This window comes from Pristis pectinata, chromosome 29 (genome assembly GCF_009764475.1).
Source record: "Pristis pectinata isolate sPriPec2 chromosome 29, sPriPec2.1.pri, whole genome shotgun sequence".
Lineage (NCBI taxonomy): Eukaryota > Metazoa > Chordata > Chondrichthyes > Rhinopristiformes > Pristidae > Pristis > Pristis pectinata.
Window position 1 is genome coordinate 1,983,562 of NC_067433.1, and position 19,140 is coordinate 2,002,701.

A 19,140-nucleotide genomic window follows, 5' to 3' on the forward strand; every position below is an offset into this window, starting at 1 on the left:
TGGGTGGCAGCGAATGTATGGAGTGGGGAGTGTGGGGGTGGGGTGTGGGGGTGGGTTGTGTGGGGGTGGGGAGTGTGGGGGTGGGTGCGGGGTGTGGGGAGTGTGGGGGTGGGTGCGGGGTGTGGGGAGTGTGGGGGTGGGGAGGAGGGTGGGCAGTGTGGGGGTGGGGTGTGGGGGTGGGTGTGGGGTGTGGGGAGTGTGGGGGTGGGGAGGAGGGTGGGCAGTGTGGGGGTGGGGTGTGGGTGTGGGGGGTGGAGAGTGTGAGGGTGGGGAGGAGGGTGGGCAGCGTGGGGCTGGGCGTGTGGGGGTTATGAGGGGAGATTGCCCAGTTTGGCCACATCTCGAAGTGGGGGGTGCGGAGCGTGGGGGCCGAGCCGGGGTGGACAGGACCCGTTGTCGGTGCCGGAGGGACATCCAGTCTGTCGGCACTAACTTGGTCATTGACCAAGCTGCCTCCCTTCCTGCCTGCAGTGGGCTGCCCTCCAGGGCTGACGTCTATTGCCCACCCCTAACCACCAACTGGCCCACTGCAGGGGACAGTTAATGAACCAATTGCACTGTGGACTCTGTGCTCTGGCACCACAGAGGGTACAGAGTGGGTCAGGATGGCAGAGGGCGCAGATGTGTCCCAGGACCACCTCCTGAGTAGAGCCGGTCTGTGGTGAGCTGCTGTGATCTTTGGTCCCACCCGTGTCATTTCCCTGCCTCCCTCTTCCTGTTTTCATTTACCTCACAAACACGGTGACCACCTCCGACGCTTTTCGGCAGCCCATGGATCTCACTTCCTCCTTGTGCACCCTGGTCTCCGCAGATTGCTGGCTTTCCCAGTCCTAGGGAGGAGTGGTCGGCTCTCATCTCCATCCGTGGGACTTCTATAAGAGCAGGAGTAGTCCGTACATATCCTCAGACCTGCCGCACCAGTTGGAACAATCACTGGACGCCACATCCCTGCCTGTTCCCCATAATCCTTGACCACGCACTTGTCCTCGAATGTAGTCAATGAGACCACCTCCACAGCTCTGTGGGATAGACTTCCAAAGATCACATCCCTCAGAAAAGAAATTCCACTTCCAAGGGCCCCACTTCCTCTGGGACAATGTCTTCCTGCTTCGAGATTTCCCTGTGAGGCATCTGAATGAGCTCGTGAATCACCAAGGCAAAGGTGGCTTCAGTCCAAGGTCCTCAACCTTTCCCCATGTCAACCCTTCATCCCAGGAATCAACCCTGTCGACTTTCTCTGCACTGTTCCCAATGCAAGTAGAATGTTCCTGAAATACGGAGACCACAGGTGTATCCAGTCCTCTAGGGGTGGTCTCACCAACTCCCTGTACAGTTGCAGCAAGACTTACCTACTTATGTACTCCAAACTCCTTGGGATGAAGGATCTTCCTAATGACTAGCTGTCCCTTGTGCTTAATGTTGGAGGTTATCCAGTCCCTCTGGCCCACAGTATTCAAATGGTCTCTAGCATTTTAAACAATCAGCCATCAAAGTGGATCACCCCACATCTGGCTGCACAAACCTCATCTGTCAAACTTCTGCCAACTCGCCTCACCGTCCTGTTTCTGTCGTCCTCCTGACAACTTAATTTCCAACCTCTGTATCACCCAATGTAACTACATGACACTACAGTACACTGTGGTACGCCACACTATGGTACAGTACACTATGGTACAGTACACTGTGGTACACCACACTATGGTACAGTACACTATGGTACAGTACAGTGTGGTACACCACACTATGATACAGTACACTACAGTACACTGTGGTACACTACACTGTGGTACAGTACACTGTGGTACACCACACTATGGTACAGTACACTATAGTACACTGTGGTACACCACTCTGTGGTACAGTACACTACAGTACACTGTAGTACACCACACTGTGGTACACCACACTATGGTACAGTACACTGTGGTACACCATACTATGATACAGTACACTACAGTACACTGTGGTACACCACACCACAGTACACTGTGGTACACCACGCTATGGTACAGTACACTACAGTACACTGTGGTACACCACACTGTGGTACAGTACACTACAGTACACTGTGGTACACCACACTGTGGTACAGTACACTACAGTACACTGTGGTACACCACACTGTGGTACAGTACACTATGGTACACCACTCTGTGGTACAGTACACTACAGTACACTATGGTACACCACACTGTGGTACAGTACACTATAGTACACTGTGGTACACCACTCTGTGGTACAGTACACTACAGTACACTATGGTACACCACACTGTGGTACAGTACACTACAGTACACCTGCTGCCTTCCCTAAATCATCAATACAGACTGTGAATAATCGAGGTCCCAGCACCGATCCGTGGACCACCCCAGAAGTTACAACTTGCCAACCCGAAACGCATCGGTTAACCCGATTCCTTGCTCCCGATGCCACCGGTCTCACACATGCTGTGCAGCACAAATGCTGTTTGGAAATCAAACCACTATCTCTACTGTTCATTACATCCTTAAAGAACTCTAATAAGTTTGTCAAACCTGATTTCCCTCTTACAGAACCATGTTTGGTTTTTATATTTTCTAAATGCCCTGCAATTACTTCCCTAATAATGCAGCTAAACAGCCAAACCAGCCGCAAGAGACGGAGCAAAACCACCCCACAGCCCCTGGGTCAGATCAGGCCTCCCCCTGCCACCCTGCCACATCACTGGACCCAGCACTCTCGGCCTCTCTCCGTATTACACAACGTGAATTGAATTGGCTGGAGTCTGGTTCTGTGACAATGTGGATCCCAGGAGGAAGTCAACGGGCATCTCTGCTGTGTCTCACTGAACGTGCCTCGTCTCCAGTGCTGACAGGGTGGAGATGTTTTTGGAGTCTCCTCCCAGAGCTGTGTACTTGTCAGCACCGTCCATCGCCAGCCGTGGTGGGACTACCGAGGTGTTTGGTGTGATCTGCTGCTGGGGAGATCGCTGAGCTCTGTCTGCCACACGCTGCTTCTCCTGGTTGGCCCACATCGCCCCATGTTGCCGGCACCTGGTCCTTCTCAGGTGCCTGGTGCTGCCCCCGACACGCCTGTCTGCCCTCCTCGTTGACCCAGGGTGGATGCCCTGACCCAACAGTAATGGTGGAGTGAGAGGTGTGCCGGCCCGTGAGGGTACAGGCTGTGGTGGTGGACACTTCACCTGCTGCTGATGGTCCACACCACCCCATGGATCGCTTCAACTTACATTACTTTACTTGTGCCTTAATAAACTTTCAAGCGAGGTCTGGGCTGCGTCACACTGTGAGTCTTGGATAGTTTTACTCCAGCTGGAGGGTTCAGGCTCTGCGCAGAAGGAGTAACGTCAGGCTTAATCTCTGGGCAAATGCCAAGGCCTTACCTGCACCAGGTCAATAGAGTCAGTCCCCAGCCAATAGCTCGTCTGCCCCAGAGGTAACCACTCACTGCATTGTCATCGGTGTCTAACAAGGGCAAAAGTGGCAGGAGTGGGCAAATCACAGAGTAAAACATGTAGCTTTATTGAAAAATGCACGAGGAATACAGATGGGTTGTAATGTACCTATCACCAAGTCTGTATGGGAATCATTCTGGGCCACCCTCACCAGTTTTAGGACCTTGCTCTGGTTGAACACCCTTGTTCTCCACACTGGGTTTTGGTGTTGTGGCTACAAGTTGTGCACCAGGTCCAGGTGTTGTGGCTACAGGTTGTGCACCAGGTCCAGGTGTTGTGGCCTCAGGTTGTGCACCAGGTCCGGGTGTTGTGGCTACAGGTTGTGCACCAGGTCCAGGTGTTGTGGCTACAGGTTGTGCACCAGGTCCGGGTGTTGTGGCTACAGGTTGTGCACCAGGTCCAGGTGTTGTGGCTACAGGTTGTGCGCCAGGTCCGGGTGTTGTGGCTACAGGTTGTGCGCCAGGTCCGGGTGTTGTGGCTACAGGTTGTGCGCCAGGTCCGGGTGTTGTGGCTACAGGTTGTGCACCTGGTCCAGGTGTTGTGGCTACAGGTGCTGCACTGCCACTCTCTGCAGGCTTTGGGGACGCACGCCCCATTTCTTCACCTATTATTATTTCCAATTCAACCTCTGCTTCGGATTTCAAGGACTGAGGTTCCTCTCCAGATTTGTCGACCTCCTTGTGGTGTTGGACTGCAACAAACACGGAGGATTTCCTCTTCTCCTTGGAAGCCCTCCGCATAGCAGCAGCTTTCAGTAGTTCCCTAAACTGTTCCGACATCGTGTGGTCCAAAGTTTTCGTCTTCTTGGGCTCTTCAGCCTCTTCAATGGTGCTCTTCTCCACTGGCCCCCTGTCCTTCTCTGTTCTCTCCTTTACTTGCTCTGTGTAGTCATGGCTGTAAATACTTCGATCAAACCTGACCGGTCGCATGGCAGTAGACGATTGCCTGGCCACTGCATGAAGTGGGATGAACTTGGAGAAGTAATTCATCTGACAGTACATGTTGGTGGCCATGGACTGGATGTCATAGAAGGGCACAGTGCACATGATGAAGTCAGTCTCAATAAGTTCAAAGGAAGATGAGGGATTTGTGATGACGAACCTAGAGCAAAGTACAAGAGTTTGAGTGCAGGAGGAGGAACACCAGGTTACAGCTGTACAGGATATTGGTGAGACGGCACCTGGAGGGTTGTGTGTGATCTGGTCGCCTAGCTACAGGAAGGATGTCATTAATCTGGAAAAGGTGCAGAAACGATTCACAGGAAAAGTAAACAAGGTGGATCCTAGGCAGGGAGATCAGTAGTCAGGGGCATAGGTTTAAGGCAATTTGTAGACAGATTAAAGAGGATTCCAGCAATATTTCTCACCCGAAGAGCAATGGGGGCCTGCAACTCAGCTGCCAGAAAGTGTGGCAGAGGCAGGAATGCTCACCATGAACAAGGCTTTGGACCAAGAGCTGGGAAGAGACTTACTACCTCCCTGTTGGCTTCTATGAACATCAGGGGTTGAATGGCCTTCCTGTCTGTGATGTATTTCTATGATCCTGTGTGACATATCCTTGAGTTCCTTTCAACATATTCCCGAGGACGTTACTGGGACTGGAGGACTTGAGTTACGGAGAGAGACTGGACAGGCTGGGACTGTTTATCCTGGAGCAAAGGAGGCTGAGGGGTGACCTTATAGAGGTTCATAAAATCATGAGGGGCAGAGATAGTGTGAGTGGTCACAGTCTTTTCCCCAGGGTAGGGGAGTCTAAAACTAGAGGGCACAGGTTTAAGGTGAGTGGGGAAAGATTTAAAGGGGATCGAGGGGCAACATTTTCATGCAGAGAGTGGTGGGTGTGTGGAACGCGCTGCCAGAGGAAGTGGTCGGTCAACAATTACAAAAGACACTTGGACAGGTACACGGATAGGAAAGGTTTAGAGGGATATGGGCCAAACGCAGGCAACTGGGACTAGCTCAGGTAGGCACCTTGGTCGGCATGTACCAGTTGGGCCGAAGGGCCTGTTTCCATGCTGTAGGACTCTATGACTCAGAAGAAACTGTGATTGGATTCATCGAATGGCACAGCACCGAACGAGGCCATTCAGCCCTTCCTGCCTGTGATGATTCAGCAATCAATCATAGAAAAATTTACAACATGGGAGGCCATTCAGCCTATAGTGTCTGTGCTGGTCCAGAGCCATCCAGCCAGTCAATCCCCCCTCCCAGCCCTGGGTCCACAGATCACAGCTCTTCAACTGTGTGCCCAAGTGCTGCTTCAGTGAGGGAAAGGGGAGATGTGGGGAGCAGAGAGGGGAGAGATGGGGAGAGGAGATGGGATGTGCAGGGGAGGGGAGCGGTGGGGAGGGGAGAGGTGTGGAGGGGAGTTGGGCTTCTCCCTGGCGTTCTGGAGCCAGAATTTAACCATCACCCAGAGTTACTACAACGGGGTTGCTGGGAGATTGGCCTTCTGCACCCGGGGTCGACGGGACTGAATTCGGGAGGTGGAGCCCAACTCCAGACTCTCTACCTCTCTCGGTTAGCATGGATTGCTCCGCCACTCTCTGCGGGATCTTGCTGTGTGTGGGTCACCTGTCACATTTCCTACAGTGGTCAAATAGCCAACCCACTAGCACGCTGGGATTGAGCTTGGTTGCCCAGTCCGAGGAGACAGGAGCAGGTTCTGGGAGCCACTTGGGTCTTTGCTCAGTCACAACGTTTGGGTTTGAGTCCAGTTCCATCTGAGCGGGCGTCAGTCGGTGTCTGTGGGCGTCAGTCAGTGTCAGTCAGTGTCTGTAGGCGTCAGTCAGTGTCAGTCAGTGTCTGTGGGCATCAGTCGGCGTCTGCAGGCGTCAGTCGGTGTCTGCAGGTGTCTGCGGGTGTCAGTCAGTGTCTACGGGCGTCAGTCAGTGTCTGCGGGCGTCAGTCAGCGTCAGTCAGTGTCTACGGGCGTCAGTCAGTGTCTGCGGGCGTCAGTCAGCGTCAGTCAGTGTCAGCAGGTGTCAGTCAGTGTCTGCGGGCGTCAGTTGGTGTCTGTCGGTGTCAGTCAGACACTAGGCCATGGAGTGGGTACAGGACGTGACCCATGGTGGGAGCGAGACTTTGGCCATTGGTGTCAGTGGTGAGTTGTGAGACTCGGAGAGGGGATGGACAGGGAATGTTGTCCGGGATCAGGGAACACTCTCCGGCTCCAGGTTTCAGCCTGCTTCAGTGCTACAGTCAGGTAGACGACATCTATCTAGAAAGTCCACTTGGGCTTGGACATGATCAGTGGGGAGAGGTTCGGGGGAGCACAGATAATGGAGGGGGGAGGGGGGGAAGCTTTGACCAGAACAGCCGTTACGTGGAGTGACTACAGGCGGCTGTGTGGACAGTCCCATTGAGCAGGACTGGAGCTGAGTTGTTCTTCTTCCAGCTGAAGAAATGCAGAGTCGGAGCCTTGGTCCAGTTCACAAACCCCTCCCTTTGACTGCACCACCTGGATTACCCAGCACAGTCTCCCTGCCTTCACACCCAGCACATGGGGGCTGTGGGTGGGAGCTGGTGTGCGGAGCTGTGGGTGGGGTGGGGGCTGGTGTGGGGGTTGTGGGTGGGAGCTGTGGGTGGCGTCTGTGGGTGGGGGCTGGTGCACAGACGGAGCCAATGTACAGGACTTACCGCTTCTTCGATTGCTTGGCTGGGTCTTGCAATCGAAATATCCCGAAGCACAGTATCCCATAGCGGAGCAGAGCTTTGCAGAACAGGTCTCCATATTTGCCACCGTGCTGGAGGAACAGAGAGGGCTGTCAGAGACGAGGAAACCTGCTGCTTTCTGACAAACTATTCCCAGCAGGGTCTGGACCACCCACCCTGCTTATACCCACTGCCCCGTACCCATCAGCACAACCCCTCCATCACCCCCTCTACACCTTCCCACAACAAACCTTCAAACCTAAAGTGGGCAATGCCCAAACAGTCCAGCTGTTAACAACAACCTGTCTGCTGGAGGAACTCAACAGGTCGAGCAGCATCTGTAGGGGGAGAGGAACTGTTGACATTCTGGATCGGAAATCCTTGCCACGGACATTGCCGATGTTAGTCTGGAGGTTTCAATAGCACCCCTATCACGCAATGACCAAACAGTGCATACACAGCACGGATACTCGCTGCTGATCGCTGCACACTGCCCACCTCCACACGACTCGTCAGCGCAGGAAGCAGCCCATTCCTGAGACAACGGCTAGACATGGGCTGGTAAGTGACAAGTAACACTGACAGCACTATGACCATCTCCAACAGACAGCATCTAAGCACTGCCCTTGACATACACCAGCATATCCATTACCAATCAATATGTGTTGACCAGAAACTCAAGGAGGCTACTACATTCGGTGCTCCAAGTGTGGCCTCCTCTACATTGGTGAGACCAAACGCAGACTAGGTGACCATTTCGCAGAACACCTGCACTCTGTCCGTAACCGCGACCTGCATCTCCCCGTTGCCGGTCACTTCAACTCCCCCTCCCACACTATCACCGATATGTCAGTCCTCGGCCTCCTCCACTGCCAGGAGAATTCCAAGTGCAAACTGGAGGAACAGCACCTCATTTTCCGTCTTGGAACCTTGCAGTCTAACGGCATGAACATTGAATTCTCCCACTTTAAGCAACCCCCTCAACCCGCTCCACCCCACCCCCCCAACCAGGCCTCTTCTCTTCTTCCCTTTCCTAGCCAATCTCTCTTTTTACTAACCCTTTTTTTTCTCACCTTACCTTCGACCCCTCCCCCAGTGGATCTGCTCTCCCCTCCTCCCCCACACCTGCCTATCCCTATCTCTTACCTGCATCTACCTATCACCTCCCTGTGCCCACCCCGCCTCCCCTCTTTTGTCCACCTATCACTGCTCTGCTTTTCCCTCCTATATATCGGGCTTCCCCTTTTCCTATCTTCAGTCCTGAAGCAGGGTTCTGACCCGAAACGTTGACCGCCTGCTTTTCTCCACGGATGCTGCCTGGCCTGCTGAGTCCCTCCAGCATCATCGTGTTTCTCATCTGGATTCCAGCATCTGCGGTCCTTTGTTCCATCAGTAACGGTGACTGTAGGTGCGGAGTTATCCAGCGAGCAGATTGGGTTTATTGAGGAACTGACTCACTAATAACACATACAAGTGGAACAAATACAGGAGCCACTCTCCAGCCACCGTACAATAGGTGTCCTGTTACAGCCAATCAGCACTGCATGTCTTACCCAATGACAGACCACACTATAAATGACCAATTGCTGTAAAAACAAAGGTTGTTAAGGGAAGGAAATCAGGTCTGGCCGACGTACGGCTCCAGAATGAGCCCAGCGAGGCACTGGGGCAGTGGTGGACGTATAATAAATGATGCTTCTGTCCCGGACACCTGCATCACACGAGCAAGAAACAGAAGAGGCCCCTTCCCTTCCCCTCCCCTTTCCTCCCCTCCCCTTTCCTCCCCAACACAGGGGACCCACCGCAAACTCTTCAAACCGCTTGTCACACATGGTGATGCGCGCGAGCTTGCACCGGTTCCTCTGGTTCATGTTATCCTGGGCGTGGATATTGCCTCTGAGTGCGTCCTCGTCGGCCAACTGCTCATCCAGCTCTGGGCTGGCGCCGCCTGTCACCAGGGTACGGATCAGTAACAGAATGTTGTCGTTGAAGTATGTCTGCAGAGGGAGGGGAAGAACAAGAGCATCCTTTGGACCGGGCGCGACACGTTACACCCCTGCCTCACCTTCCGTAACAGGCAGATCAACAAAGCTCTGCCTGAAGCCTGACTCACACACCTCTCCTCCCACAACCACCCGCTGGGCCACAGGGGGGCCAAAATAAGCAAGGCTCCATTTAAAAATTCTCTTCCTTGTTCACCGTTCCCTCCACAGCCTCCCCTCTCCCTTTCTCTGTAACCTCCTCCCAAACCACAGTCCCCTCAATCCCTTTCTCTCCTCCAGGTCTGGCCTCTTGCTTACTCTGGATTTCCATCGCTCTGGTTGGTTGACAAGCCTCAACTGCGTGGGCTCCATGTGGCTGGATTTACTGCCACAAACCTTCCTCCCTCTTTCTCCTCGTCCTCCCAACTGTTCCTCTCTGACCGAGCCTCTGATCACCGTCATTGTTTGACCTTGGGATGACCTTCTATGTCAGAGGCACACGTTAAATTGAGGTTCCAACTGCCTGCAGCAGAATTGCTGGTGTCTCTGAAGAGTAATCCCCAACTGTGGAACGGTAGCGCAGCAGGTAGTGCTGCTGTCTCACAGCGCCAGAGACCCCAGTTCAATCCCAACCTCCGGTGCTGTGTGGAGTTTGCACGTTCTCCCTGTGACCACGTGGGTTTCCCCCGGGTGCTCCGGTTTCCTCCCACGTCCCAAGGATGTGTGGGTGGTGAATGAGATTGCTCTGTGAGCCAGCATAGACCCCATGGGCCAAATGACCTCCCATGACATCAGGGTGAAGTGGCCGCAGTTACTTACCCCCCAGGGTGGTAGGGCAATCAGAGGGAGCGTGAGAGAGGATGCGTTACGGAGAATGAGCCAGTACAGACTCCATGGGCCAAATGGCCTCCTTCTATGTCAAATGAGCATGTGAGAATGAGAATATCCTGCTCCCAAACCCCCAGCCCTTGCCTCTCTCTGAAACTCATTCCATGCCAATCACTGCCTGGTATGGAGGATTGCACAGGATTGCAAGAGGCTGCAGAGGGTTGTAGACTCAGCCAGCTCCATCACGGGCGCAACCCTCCCCACCATCAAGGACATCTTCAAAAGGTGGTGCCTCAAGAAGGCAGCATCCATCATTAAGGACCTTCACCACCCGGGACATGCCCTCTTCTTGTTACTACCATCATGGAGGCGGTGCAGGAGCCTGAAGACCCGCACTTAATGATGCAGGAACAGCTTCTTCCCCTCCGCCATCAGATTTCTGAACGGTCCATGAACCCAGGAACACTACCTCATTGTTCTTTTTTTTGCACTACTTATTTATTTTATAATTTATAGTAAATTTCTGTCTTTGCGCTGTACGGCTGCCACAAAACAACACATTTCACATCATATGTCACTGACAATAAATCTGATTCTGATTCTTCTCAGAGATCTTGGGTCATGGACATCATCAGATCTGAGTGCACCCACCTCTGGCCAGTCAGTCCCAGTGGTTCAACTCACCATACACGTCAGAGAGTTCAAGATACTGAATGCAAACACACATCCACTGGCGTAGGGCTGGGTGAGGTACAAATCTGTGTCCGGTTCATCACGATCTTCCTGATCCAGAAAATAGACGTTCGACTGATGAACTGCAATTAAAAAGGGAGCAGGGAGTGAGAGAGCTCGAAGGACAATGTTCCTGGGAGGGTAAGGAATCAGTCTGGGGAATGGAGGTTCAGGGGCCTGGGGTTTTACGTGGGTGGGTCCATAGTCACTGGGGTTTGGACAAGTGGAAGGTAATTGTATTGAAGCATGCAAGGTTCTGAAGGGGTGGATACTGGGACAATATTTCCCTCCTGGGGCAAGAGGGGCATCGATCCAGAGACAATGAGGAATTTCTTCACTTGGGGATGGGAGTGGGGTCTTTGGAACGTTCTACCCCACAGAGGTGGGGTTGGGGGTGTGGTGAGGGCGAGTCATTGAATATAAAGGCCAAAGTAGACATATCAGAGAGATGTAGACACATCTCAGTCCATCAGCCAGCCTCCCCTCCATGGACTCTGTCTACACTGTCCATGGCCTCAGGAAAGCAGCCAGCACTATCAAAGACCTCACCCACCCCGGACATTCTCTCTTCTACCCTCTTCCATCGGGCAGAAGATACACAAGCTTGAGAACACGCACCACCAGGCTCAAGGACAGCTTCTATCTCATTGTTATCAGACTCTTGAACGGACCTCGTACAATAAGATGGACTCTTGGCCTCACAATCTACCTTGTTAAGACCTTGCACCTTATTGTCTGCCTGCACTGCACTTTCTCTGTGACTGTAACACGATATTCTGCATTCTGTTATTGCTTTTCCCTTGTACTACCTTGATATACTGATGTTGTGAATGATCTCCATGGATGGTATGCAAAACAACGGTTTTATTGGTACTTGTGACAGTAATAAACCAATTACCATTTTTTGGGGAATCAAACGGTTCCAGGAAAGAGGCAGGGTTGTAGAGCTGAGGCCCAGATCACATCAGCCAGTGAATGGTAGTGCAGATTTGTGAGGCCGAATGGCCTCCGCCCGCTCCTACACTTTATGCTTTGCTTCTGCAGTGTTGGAAATAAAGCAGTCACTCCATACACAGGAAGATCCCACTTGAGCCAATGAGGTAAACGACACAAAAACCTTTGACCTCTTTTGGCTGAAGAATGACCGTTGAGCGCAGAGACAAGGAGCAAACTCCAGCTTCTCTCCTTCTGAGGCCTCGAGGTCTCACCTGAAGGTTGGACAGCCCCACTGGTCTGGAGTATCCGTCCGGGCATGTATCCCTGCCTTCAGAGTGGATCTCAAACTAACCACCCTCTGGACTGAAAGCTCCAACCCACCAATCTACGATGAAGCCCACAGACCACACACTCCCTGAAAACCCAAGAGCCACGGAGTATTTGGGAAAGGCCGAGAGGAGCTGGGAAGAGGATAAGTGGTGAAAGGAGGCTGAATAAATACACTCCTTACCGAGTGAAGTGATGATAGGAACCCTGTAGTAATGTTTGTCGATTGAGGCAGATGTACCCGTATCATCGGAGACAGTCTCTACGACACAAACAGCAGCACGTCAGCAACAGTGTGATCTCTGACAAGCCCAGTGCTGCTCAGAGCTCCCGTGTTCAGACAGGTCCAGGAGTGACGAGCCAGCCTGTACACAAGTCCCAGAGACAGTCACAGGGTATCCCCTCCTCAAAAGAGTGGCAGTGAGATGTGTTACATCTGTCTGAGTGAAAACAGCTTTTACCACTCCCCTGTGCCAACCTCCCTCAGTACTAACCCTCCCACAGTGTGACCTTCCCTCAGTACTGCCCCTCCTGTTCTGTTCGAAGGGAACAACCCCAGCCCACTCAGCAGGTCAGGCAGCATCTCTGGAGGGAGAACCGGTGAAGGTGCAAATCGAAGACCCTTCATCAGACATTCTGACCAAGAGAACTGCTTCCCTCTCCACAGATGCTGCTCGGCCTCACGAGTAATCCCAGCACTTTCTGTTTCTGTCTCAGATTTCCAGCATCTGCAGTTATTTGATTTCCAAGGGTAAGTATGTCTGATGTGTTACAGCCTGGGAACAGGCTCTTCAGCACACTATGTCCATGCCAGCCATGGTGTACCTATCCATTGTCCAACACCCAGCCTTTGTAACCACCTCCTCTAGCTGTCCTACCTCACAGACCTGTCACGCACTCCCAGATCCCTCTGTTCCTCCACATCACTGAGGATCCATCACTTACCATGTCTTCCTGTCCCCTGTTTGTCCTCCCCACACACAGTCCCTCACACCGCACAGTGTAGTGTAGCCGCGGCACTGCTGCATTCTCTTTGTCCTTTGGGGAAGGGAAGCAGCCCCACTCCCACCCCCAACACCCTCCCCTTGTCCACACAGCGAGCTGGGGTCACCAGCCTTTCCCTGCTCCATGCACAGTTTCAGGCCGGACGTGACACCAGTGAGATGACTGTAACTGAGCAAGGACTGACCAGTCTCCACCCACCCCCATTGCCCTGACACCCTGGGCAGGGAGCACCGGTGAGGTTTGTACCTGAAGACATTGTGGGCAGCTCGTCTGTGCTCTTGACCTCCTCGAAGAGCATGGCCTTCAGGTTGAGGGTGGCCAGGATGCACTCCTTGTCCTGCAGGCTCTTCTCCTCGAAGTGGGTTCGATTGGAGGAGATGACAACGGTCATGTCGCAGGTCCCGATGCTGGCTGCCTTCAGGTCGGCTCGGCAAAGCGGGGAGCCCTGCGCCGATCAGCCAGGGGTTAGCACCCGCGACACTACCCAGCCAGCACTGGTTGGAGCAGGGAGAGGGGACAGGAAGGAGGGCAGACCACCACAACCTCAGGCTGCCTCTCCGCCGCTGACCCTTCAGTTCTATGTTCTCTTGCAGGTTGGGAGGGGCCATTCGGCCCCTTGGGTCCAGGTCAGCTCACAGACCCATCCCATTCCCGGATATTTCCCTGCAACCTAAATCAGGAAGTACTGCAGCCAAAATGAATCGAGTAAGCTCCCACCAGCAGCAACCTACTGATGACCAGATCAGTGAACTAACAGCCAGGATACCAGGACAAGCTCTCCCATTCATTGGCACCACTGCCAGGCACCAAAGGGTGCCTTGCTTCAATGGCTCATCTGCAAGGCGGCTCCTACAACAGTGCAGCATTGCCTCAGCCCTGCACTGGTGATTGGGCCTTGGCGACAGGCTCAGGTCCATTGGGTGGGGTCTGATGTCCCACCACCCTGACAAGGGGGGTCCGGATGGGGCTCGCGGGGGACGCGGAACAATTCCCAGCCTCCCTCTCGGATACCCACCGGCAGGATGAAGATCTTGGGGAAGTTGCTGATGGTCTCCCACTCCTTGGCGATGTACTCCAGGGACACCACAAACACAATGGACTTGAGCTCGTCGTAGGTGAAGCTGCTCGCACGCAGAGGCATCACAAAGTTGCGCAGGCCTATCCCAGGGCACTTGGGCTCACTGAAGATGCAGACGATCACGTGTTTCGACAGCTGCAGGCGGGATGCCATGGCACGGCTCTGGGGGACGGGAAGCAGGCACAACTTGTACCTGCCACTTCAGGATCAAGGCCAGTGGCAGAGCGCTGAGCACTGGGGGGCCATTCTGCCGATCAAGGACAGGAGGTCACTCAGCCTCAGGGTCATGACCCACAAGAAGAGGGGGAGGCTGAGGGGTGTACAAAATCATGAGGGGCATAGATGGTCACAGTCTGTTCCCCAGGGTAGGGGAGTAAACTCGAGGCACAGGTTTCCAGTGAGAGGGGAAAGATTTAAAGGGGACCTGGGGCAACATCTTTACCTGGAGGGTGGTGGGTGTGTGGAACGAGCTGCCAGAGGAAGTGGTAGTGGGTACAATTACAACATTTAAAAGACATTTGGACAGGTACATGGAGAGGAAAGGTTTAGAGGGATGTGGGCCAAACACGGGCAAATGGGACTGGCTCAGGAAGGCACCTTGTTCAGCATGGAAGAGTTGGGCTGAAGGGCCTAATTCCATGCTATATAACTCTATAACAGAAGGCTGTTCTGCTCCTCAAGCCTGTTACACAAGGACAGGGGGGTGGGAACCAGAGTGTCAGAACAGCAAGTGAAGAGGCTGTGGGGAAAGTAGATGTTAAGACCACAGGCAAAGATGGAAACCGAAAGGTTGAGCGCAGTGGGACTAACATTCTGAGTTGCGTCTATTTCAATGCGAGGAGTATTGTAGAGTAATGCAAGGCAGATGAACTTAGAGCGTGGATCCATATGTGGAATTATGATGTTGCAGCCATTAGTGAGACTTGGTTGCAGGAGGGGCAGGACGGGCAGCTCAATGTTCCAGGGTTCCGATGTTTTAGACATGATAGAGGGGGAGGTATTAAAGGGGGAGGGTTGGGATTACTCATCAGGGAAAATGTGACGGCAGTGCTCAGAGAGGACATACTGGAGGGCTCGACTACCGAGGCAATATGGGAGGAACTGAGGAATAAAAAGGTGACGACCACGTTAATGGGACTATATTATAGACCTCCCGATAGTCAGGTTTAGAGGAACAAACTTGTAGAGAGATAGCAGACAGTTGCAGGAAATATAAAGTTGTGATAGTAGGTGAATTTAACTTTCCACGTAATGACTGGGACTCCCATACTGTAAAAGGACTGGACGGGATAGAGTTTGTCAAATGTGTTCAGGAAAGTTTCCTTAATGAACATGTAGAGGTCCCAACTAGAGAGAGCAGGTGAATGAGACAGGGCAGGTGACAGGAGTGAGTGTAGGGGAACACTTTGGATCCAGTGATCATAATTCCATTAAAGATAATTACGGAGAAGGGTAGGACTGGTCCTCGGGTTGAGATTCTAAACTGGAGGAAGGCCAATTTCAATGGCATCAGAAGGGATCTCACAGGCGTGGATTGGGATCGGTTGTTTTCTGGCAAAGAGATGCTTGGTAAGTGGGAGGCCTTCAAGAGTGAAATATTGAGAGTACAGAATCTGTGTGTTCCTCTTAGGATAAAAGGCAAGGCGAGCAGGTTTAGGGAACCTTGGTTATCGAGGGATATTGAGGCCCTGGTAAAGGAAAAGGAGGTGAATATCAGGTATAGGCAGTTAGGATCAAATGAGGCTCTTGAGGAGTATAAGAAATGCAAGAGAACACGAGAGAGAAATCAGGAGGGCAAAAAGAGGATGAGGTTGCTCTGGCAGACAAGGTAAAGGAGAATCCCAAAGGTTTCCATAGCAATATTAAGAGTAAAAGGAGAGCAAAGGACAAAATCTGTCCTCTTTAAGATCAGCGTGGTCATCTATGCGTGGAGCTGAAAGAGATGGGCTTTTTGCATCTACCTGGGAGACAGACACAGAGACTATAGAACTGAGGAAAAAGTGTAGTGAGGTCATGGACCATATCCGGATTATGGAAGAGGAGGTACTTGCTGTCTTGAGGCGAATGAAGGTGGGTAAATCCCCAGGGCCTGACAAGGTGTCCCCTCGGACCTTGTGGGAGGCTTGTGCAGAAATTGCAGGGGCCCTGGCAGAGATACTTAAAACATCCTTAGCCACGGGTGAGGTGCTGGAGGACTGGAGGATAGCTAATGCTGTTCCGTTGCTTAAGAAAGGCTCTAAGAATAAGACGGGAAATTATAAGCCGGTGAGTCTGACGTCAGTCGTGGGTAAATTATTGGAAGGTATTCTGAGGGACAGGATATATAAGTATTTGGATAGACAGGGCCTGATTAGGGATAGTCAACATGGCTTTGTGCGTGGTAGGTCATGTCTTACCAATCTAACAGTTTTTTGAGAAGGTTACCAAGAAGGTTGATGAGGGGAAGGCAGTGGATGTTGCCTACATGGACTTTAGCAAGGCCTTTGACAAAGTCCCACATGTGACGCTGCAGAAGTTTAAGTTGCTTGGCATTCAGGATGAAGTAGTCAATTAGATTCAATGTTGGCTTAGCGGGAGAAGCCACAGAGTGGTAGTAGATGGTTGTCCCTCTAACTGGAGGCCTGTGACTAGTGGTGTGCCGCAGGGATCGGTGCTGGGTCCGTTGTTGTTTATCATCTATATTAACGATTTAGATGATCATGTGGTAAACTGGATCAGCAAATTTGCAGATAACACCAAGAGTGGGGGCATAGTGGACAGCGAGGAAGGCTGTCAATGTTTGCAGCGTTATCTTGACCAGCCAGAAAATGGGCTGAAAAATGGCAGATGGAATTTAATGCAGACAAGTGTGAGGTGATGCACTTTGGGAGGACAAACCAGGGTAAGACTTACACGGTGAATGGTCGGGCTCTGAGGTGTGCAGTAGAACAGAGGGACCAGAGAATACAGATCCTTATTTCCTTGAAAGTGGCATCGTCGGTCGGTAGGGTCATAAAGAGAGCTTTTGGCACTTTGGCCCTCATAAATCAGGGCATTGAATACAGGAGTTGGGATGTTATGTTGAAGTTGTACAAGACGTTGGTGAGGTCGAATTTGGAGTATTGTGTGCAGTTCTGGTCACCTACCTACAGAAAGGATATCAATGAGCTTGAAAGAGTGCAGAGAAAATTTACACAGATGTTGCCGGGACTTGAGGACCTGAGTTACAGGGAACGGTTGAATAGGTTAAGGCTTTATTCCCTGGAGTGCAGGAGAATGACGGGAGATCTTATAGAGATACACAAAATTATGAGGGGTATAGATAGGGTGAATGCATGCAGGCTTTTTCCCCTCAGGTTGGGTGAGACTAGAATTAGAGGACATAGGTTTAGGGTGAAAGGTGAAATATTTAAGGGGAATCTGAGGGAAAGCTTCTTCACTCAGAGGGTGGTGCGAGTGTGGAATGAGCTGCCAGCGGAAGTGGTGGATGCGGGTTCAATTGTAACATTTAAGAGAGGTTTGGATAGGTATATGGATGGGAGAGGTATGGAGGGATATGGTCTGGGTGCAGGTCGATGGGAGTGGGCAGAAAACCAGGCTGGCATGGACCAGATGGGCTGTAGGGCCTGGTTCTGTGCTGTAGTGTTCTATGACTCCATGACAGGAGTTCACAGCCACTTAATTTCAATATTCAAAACTCCGAAAGGCACACGACCTCAACACCCTGTAGTGAGATAGTCCCAGATATCCACTCCCCAGTGTTGGTGAAGTTCCCTCTCCACAGCTCAGGGTAGGGGCAGCACAGGGTAAAACCCACTCTAATTTGCCCCAATAACAAAGTCCAATCCCAGCCTCAAATTCTCCCCTGATATTTCCCTTGATGACAGGGCAGAGGAACTCCAAGATCCCCGACTCCAGGTGAGGCCTGAGGCCGACAGAACAGTCCGGGTGGAACCTGCACCCACTCCTACTGCTGGTCTGGGTGGTATCCACACCCCAGCATCCAGACACCGTCCGGCCTGAATCCATACCCTGTCATCCCAGAGACAGCCTGGGTGGAATCTGCACCCTGGTATCTCAGCTGGTGGGCAACGCAGGTCAAAGTACCCACCAGAGTCACTTGGCTGATGGCCTTGGGTGGGCACCAGTGGAACATGCCAGTGGAGTCCAGGGTCACCTTCTCTCTGGCCAACGTTGACTCCGTCCTGTGGAAACAGAAACTCGGAGAGGGACTGGGACACGGGAATGTTGCTGGGATAGTGGGGAGATATTCCAAACCACATTCCTGAGAGGAAAACACACTCTGTTTCTGAGGCTTGGCACGGCAGGGTGTCCCAGGTAACTTGTGGACCTTCTTACAGGAGGAGAGGGAGAAGGGCAGAAGTTCAGGGAGGGAGATACGGAGCTGGGCAGCTGAAGGCACGGCCGCCATTGGTGGGGCTGGGGAGAGGCAGGGAAGGTGGGAGAGGGGGAAGGAGATGGATGGGATTGCTCTGCTGGCAGCCAGCATGGACTCAATGGGCCGCATGGCCGTCCTCCTACTGTGATGCATAAGGAGGGCCAGAGCAGAGGACAGAAGGTGGTAAACCAGGTCCACGATGGACGGCAACTTCTGGGCTAGGAACTGAAGGTGTCAGGGCCGGTGGTCATTAATGACCAACTCCAGCCGCTGCCAGCGACCGCCAGGGTGTTGAGGAGAAGCCAGTGTGGGGAAGGGGGTGGGGAAGGGGGCAGGGAGATGGGGAAGTGGGGGAAGGGGGCGGGGGGGAAAGCGGGAAGGTGCAAGGGCAGGAGGATCCCTGACTGCAGTCTGTCAGCCATCAACCTTTCAGGCAGTGAAATGGCTGCCTACAATAAAACATAAAACTGACCAGCGCAGCGGTCTCATCAAAGCCCGTGAGTACTTTACAAGATCACAAATCAATCAGTAGGCATCCTGTTCCGAAACACCACAGTAACTCTGGCAGTGCAGCAGCTCACAGCTGGAGGGATGAACAGAGCAATCCTCGGGTGATCAGGCAGTGGGTGTGGGCACACATGGGGACAACCCCACCCACTCACCATTGAACAGTCCATACTTCCAGACTCAGCAACTGAGGGAGGGTCGGTACTGAGGGAGGGTCACACTGTAGGAGGGGTAGTACTGAAGGAGGGTCATACGGTAGGAGG

General features: G+C 52.6%; 1 protein-coding gene across 1 annotated transcript in view; it reads right to left on the minus strand.

Annotated features, from left to right (window-relative positions):
* Positions 1–3,582: 3,582 nt before the first annotated feature.
* The window catches only part of LOC127584143 (calcium-activated potassium channel subunit alpha-1-like), a 48,777-nt gene continuing 33,219 nt past the window's right edge, over positions 3,583–19,140 (minus strand). The window contains exons 20-28 of the mRNA XM_052040724.1: positions 18,083–18,176; positions 13,930–14,154; positions 13,161–13,359; positions 12,094–12,171; positions 10,599–10,729; positions 8,907–9,101; positions 7,090–7,196; positions 6,025–6,195; positions 3,583–4,552 (exon numbers count right to left, since the gene is read on the minus strand). Of these exons, the coding sequence (XP_051896684.1) occupies positions 3,583–4,552; positions 6,025–6,195; positions 7,090–7,196; positions 8,907–9,101; positions 10,599–10,729; positions 12,094–12,171; positions 13,161–13,359; positions 13,930–14,154; positions 18,083–18,176 (2,170 nt within the window). The remainder of the gene's footprint in view (positions 4,553–6,024; positions 6,196–7,089; positions 7,197–8,906; positions 9,102–10,598; positions 10,730–12,093; positions 12,172–13,160; positions 13,360–13,929; positions 14,155–18,082; positions 18,177–19,140) is intronic.